Here is a 3,998-nt window from a genome sequence, read left to right on the forward strand (position 1 = left end):
CCAAACAAAGGCTTCCTAACACCCAACGAATATCCCCGCAAAAAAAAACACCCAACGAATAAACCGGAGCCAGGTGGATTGGTCTGGCCCACATGGCGGCCCCACGTGAAACGCCGCCCGCGGATGGCGCGTAGCTACTTCCCTCAAGGCAAAAAAGCACGGAAAGGAAGAAGATTTGGGCGGAGAGCATCAGGGCCAATAATGCCGCAACGCGTCTCCCCCTGTCTGTCTCTTTCATCCCCCCTCTCTCTGGCTGTCGTCGTCGTCCCTTCCATCCCCGCCACCACCTCCTTCTCCTCCTTCTTCCAAGATCTCCTACACCACTTTGTCTCTTCTTCTCCCTCCCCGCAAACTCCCCTTGACTCCTTCCAATTCGATCCCGTTTCGCGCTGCTGGTTTGGCCGGGTATCTTGGCTGCTTCCATCGGATTTGGATAAAACAAATACCGTAACGGAAAGCGGGACGCTGCTATCCTCCCTCCCATTGCCGCTCCTGCTCTGAATCGTGTCCAATTCCACGCATTTGTTCCGGGCGGGTCGGGGTTCGTTGGCGCCGTGCGGATCCGTTACGGGAGGTCGTCGGCGTGCGTTGCTGTCCGTCCTTGTTCTTCTTGGCATGAGCGTTGGGGAAGATGGGGCTGGATTACTACAGCGTGCTCAAGGTCAACCGGAGCGCCACGGAGGACGATCTCAAGAAGTCGTACCGCCGGCTGGCCATGAAGTGGCACCCCGACAAGAACCCCGGCGACAACAAGGCAGAGGCCGAGGCCAAGTTCAAGAAGATCTCCGAGGCCTACGAGGTACGTCTATTCTAATCAAACCCATTTGCTCTCCCATTTTAATCCTTCTTACAAATGCCGCTCGCAACCATCATACTACCATCTGTTTCGACTGCGATCTACAAAGCGTTGCATCCATGTCAGTTTTATGGGCATTATGTGTCGTTTGTTATGCCAATCTTGACTTTTGCACACAAAAACAAATGCTAATCTGATTGCAACAATCGTACTTGCGATAATAAAAATGCTAGCGTGTCAACTGTCAAGATAATTCTGCTTAATCGCTGGATTTTTTTACCAATATCAATCTTGATTTTTGCACACACAAATATACAGATATTATGCCTGCCTGCTAATCTGATTGCAAGAATTGTATGATTAAAATGTTTGCAAGTTTTACGGTGATGCTTCAAAGTAATGCTTGCGCAGATTGCTGGATTTCTTTTATGACCAACATCTACTGCCTTTCAGGTTCTGAGTGATCCGCAGAAGAGGACAATATATGATCAATATGGGGAGGAGGGCCTGAAGGCCTCCGCGGAGGCCGGTAGCTCGTCGTCATCTATGAATGGCTCCACCAACCACCGTTTCAATCCTCGGAATGCCGAGGACGTCTTTGCTGAGTTCTTCGGCAGCAGCAAGCCTTTTGAGGGGATGGGGCGCGCCAAGTCGATGAGGTTCCAGACAGAAGGCGCCGGCACCTTTGGTGGGTTCGGTGGTGGCACCGAGAGCAAATTCAGATCATACAATGATCCTGTCGGCGCCAGCTCTAGCCAGCCCCGGAAGCCACCGCCCGTGGAGACGAAGCTTACATGCACGCTTCCAGAGCTATACTCTGGTTCGACACGCAAGATGAAGATATCCAGGAACATTGTCAAGTCTAATGGGTAATTGCACTGATTCCCTGATATTTCCATGAATTTCTATCCTGCATTCCAAACTGGCCCCATACTGGAGTCAGATGGAGGTGTCAAGAACATGATGGTTGATGCATACCCATTTCATTTTCTCCCATATGACCTTTCTCTTACCTGCTCATTTTTTAACAGGCAACTGGGCACTGAATCGGAGATTCTGACAATCGATATAAAACCCGGATGGAAGAAAGGGACCAAGATCACATTTCCGGACAAGGGCAATGAGCAGCCGAACCAGCTCGCCGCCGATCTCGTCTTCGTCATCGACGAGAAGCCTCATGATGAGTACACGAGGGAAGGCAACGACCTGCTGATCTACCAGAAGATCGACCTGGTGGATGCATTGGCAGGAACCACAGTGAATCTGAAGACCCTCGATGGGCGTGACCTGGTGATCAAGCTGACAGACGTGGTAACACCGGGATATGAGCTTGCAATCGCCAAGGAGGGGATGCCTATTGTGAAAGAAAATGGGAGGAGAGGCAATCTGAGAATCAGGTTCGATGTTGATTTCCCGAAGAGGCTGTCATCGGAGCAGCGGCAGAATATTAGGAAGGTTCTTGGAGGGGGAGGGCAGCCTCAGCAGTAATGATGACGTTCCGGAAGCAAATTCAGCTCTCCCATAGTTGTCCATGAAATGCAGACTAATTCAGATGTTCTTCTTTGGTTGGCTTGTATGTCTAGTTACTTTTGGTTTGCGGGTACTTGTTCCTGATCTGCTCCTTTGTTGAAGAAATAGCGATAGTAATTGTTGACTACTCCATACAGATTACGATGTAATGTTAATTTGTTCATTATTGAGTCACATATTTCAATAGTCCTTGAAAATTGTACAAATTCCAATCTTCTCCTTCCTTTTGTGAATTATCATGTGTTGCAAGTAAAAGAGTGAAAGCATTTTTTCCAGTTCTAATGTGTTTTGTGAATTATTATGTAGTTTGATGACCAATGCCAAATTTACCATGATTGGCATGGCAAGATTGGAGTCTGTATGTATCCGTAAATAGCAATGGCCATGCTTGAATTGTGGCCTCATCGCTCTGAAAAGGAAACCGTTGCATTTTGCGGCTCCGTTTCCACGTGGTAACGGCGGTGATGAAGCCAGCGGAGGAGTAAAGGGAAAGCGCCAAAGCGGAAAGCCAGGGCCAGGAGCCGCCGGCGACGGTGTGGTACAACCCGATGCCGTCGTCACCGGGGACACAGCGGCCTGTCGCTGTCAGGGTGTACGGTGACGGCATCTACGATCTCTTCCACTTCGGCCATGCTCGTGCGCTCGAACAGGCCAAGAAATCGTGAGAGCTCTCCTCCCCTTCCAGCTTTCACAGTTGCAAACCTCCTTCGGTTCTGAATTATGATGTCCTTGTTTGCAACTCTTGTCTCTGTCCTCAGATTCCCCAACACCTATTTGCCCGTGGGCTATGTTAGAATACAACTTGTAATAGGATTAGGACTCCTACTCGGTTTATAATAGGGCTAGGTCAGGTGCGGCTTGGCTCTTATATATACCTCTTGTACTGGCACAATATTGCATCAACAATTATTCAATACAATTCTATATGGTATCAGACTTTCGATCCTAGGGTATGGCTAACCCGCCAGCCCCGCCGCCGCCCGGCTACTTCGAGCGGCACGCTGCCATTGTCGCCGCCAAGGTCGCTGCAGCCACGGCCTCCTCCGTCTCTACCTCTACTCTAGCTTTACTCCCACCAATACCCCCTTCCATCTCCTTCACCGACACCATCTCCGATATTAGCCCCTACATCCGCATAACCCTAGACCTTGCTGCTCACAGCTACTACCATTAGCGTCACCTCTTCGACGTCCACCTTGGACGATGCAATCTCCGCTCTCACGTTGCCGACGACTCTCTACCTCAACTTCATGATCCGCAATGGGTCAAGGATGATCTCGGCATCATTCAATGGATCTACATGCGAGTCTCCACAGAGATCTTCAATCTCGTCCACTGTGACGGTGCCTCCGCCGCCGATCTATGGGCGGCCCTTCGTCAGCTCTTCCAGGACAACGTCGACGCTCGCGCCAACAATCTCCACACCGAGCTTCGAAATACGGTGCAAGGTGATTCACCAGTCGGCGTCTACTGCCAACGCCTCAAGGCGATCGCGGATGAACTCCGCGAACTTGGTGATCCGATCGACGATCGCCAGCTCATCAACGTCCTCCTCGTCGGCCTCAGCGAGCGGTTCGAGAAGCAGGCCTCCTTCATCCCTATGATGCGTCCGCGTCCCTCCTTCGCCGAGGTTCGCTCGATGCTCCAATAGGCCGATCGTGCCCTAACTACG

The 3,998-nt window shown here is 50.9% G+C and overlaps 1 protein-coding gene across 1 annotated transcript; it reads left to right on the forward strand.

The window, feature by feature from the left end:
- Nucleotides 1-273: 273 nt before the first annotated feature.
- LOC109781238 (uncharacterized) lies at nucleotides 274-2,601 on the forward strand. Its single transcript, XM_020339840.4, has 3 exons — nucleotides 274-799; nucleotides 1,250-1,665; nucleotides 1,828-2,601. The coding sequence occupies exons 1-3, from the start codon at nucleotides 632-634 to the stop codon at nucleotides 2,282-2,284; spliced, it is 1,041 nt and encodes a 346-aa protein (XP_020195429.1). The 5' UTR covers nucleotides 274-631; the 3' UTR covers nucleotides 2,285-2,601.
- Nucleotides 2,602-3,998: the final 1,397 nt, after the last annotated feature.

This window comes from Aegilops tauschii, chromosome 7, assembly GCF_002575655.3.
Source record: "Aegilops tauschii subsp. strangulata cultivar AL8/78 chromosome 7, Aet v6.0, whole genome shotgun sequence".
Classification (NCBI taxonomy): domain Eukaryota; kingdom Viridiplantae; phylum Streptophyta; class Magnoliopsida; order Poales; family Poaceae; genus Aegilops; species Aegilops tauschii.

Coding starts and splice junctions, on each gene's coding strand:
- LOC109781238 (XM_020339840.4), top strand. CDS start 632: ATGGGGCTGGATTACTACAGCGTGCTCAAGGTCAACCGGAGCGCCACG. Junction 800..1,249: donor AGATCTCCGAGGCCTACGAG/GTACGTCTATTC, acceptor ACTGCCTTTCAG/GTTCTGAGTGATCCGCAGAA. Junction 1,666..1,827: donor AACATTGTCAAGTCTAATGG/GTAATTGCACTG, acceptor ATTTTTTAACAG/GCAACTGGGCACTGAATCGG.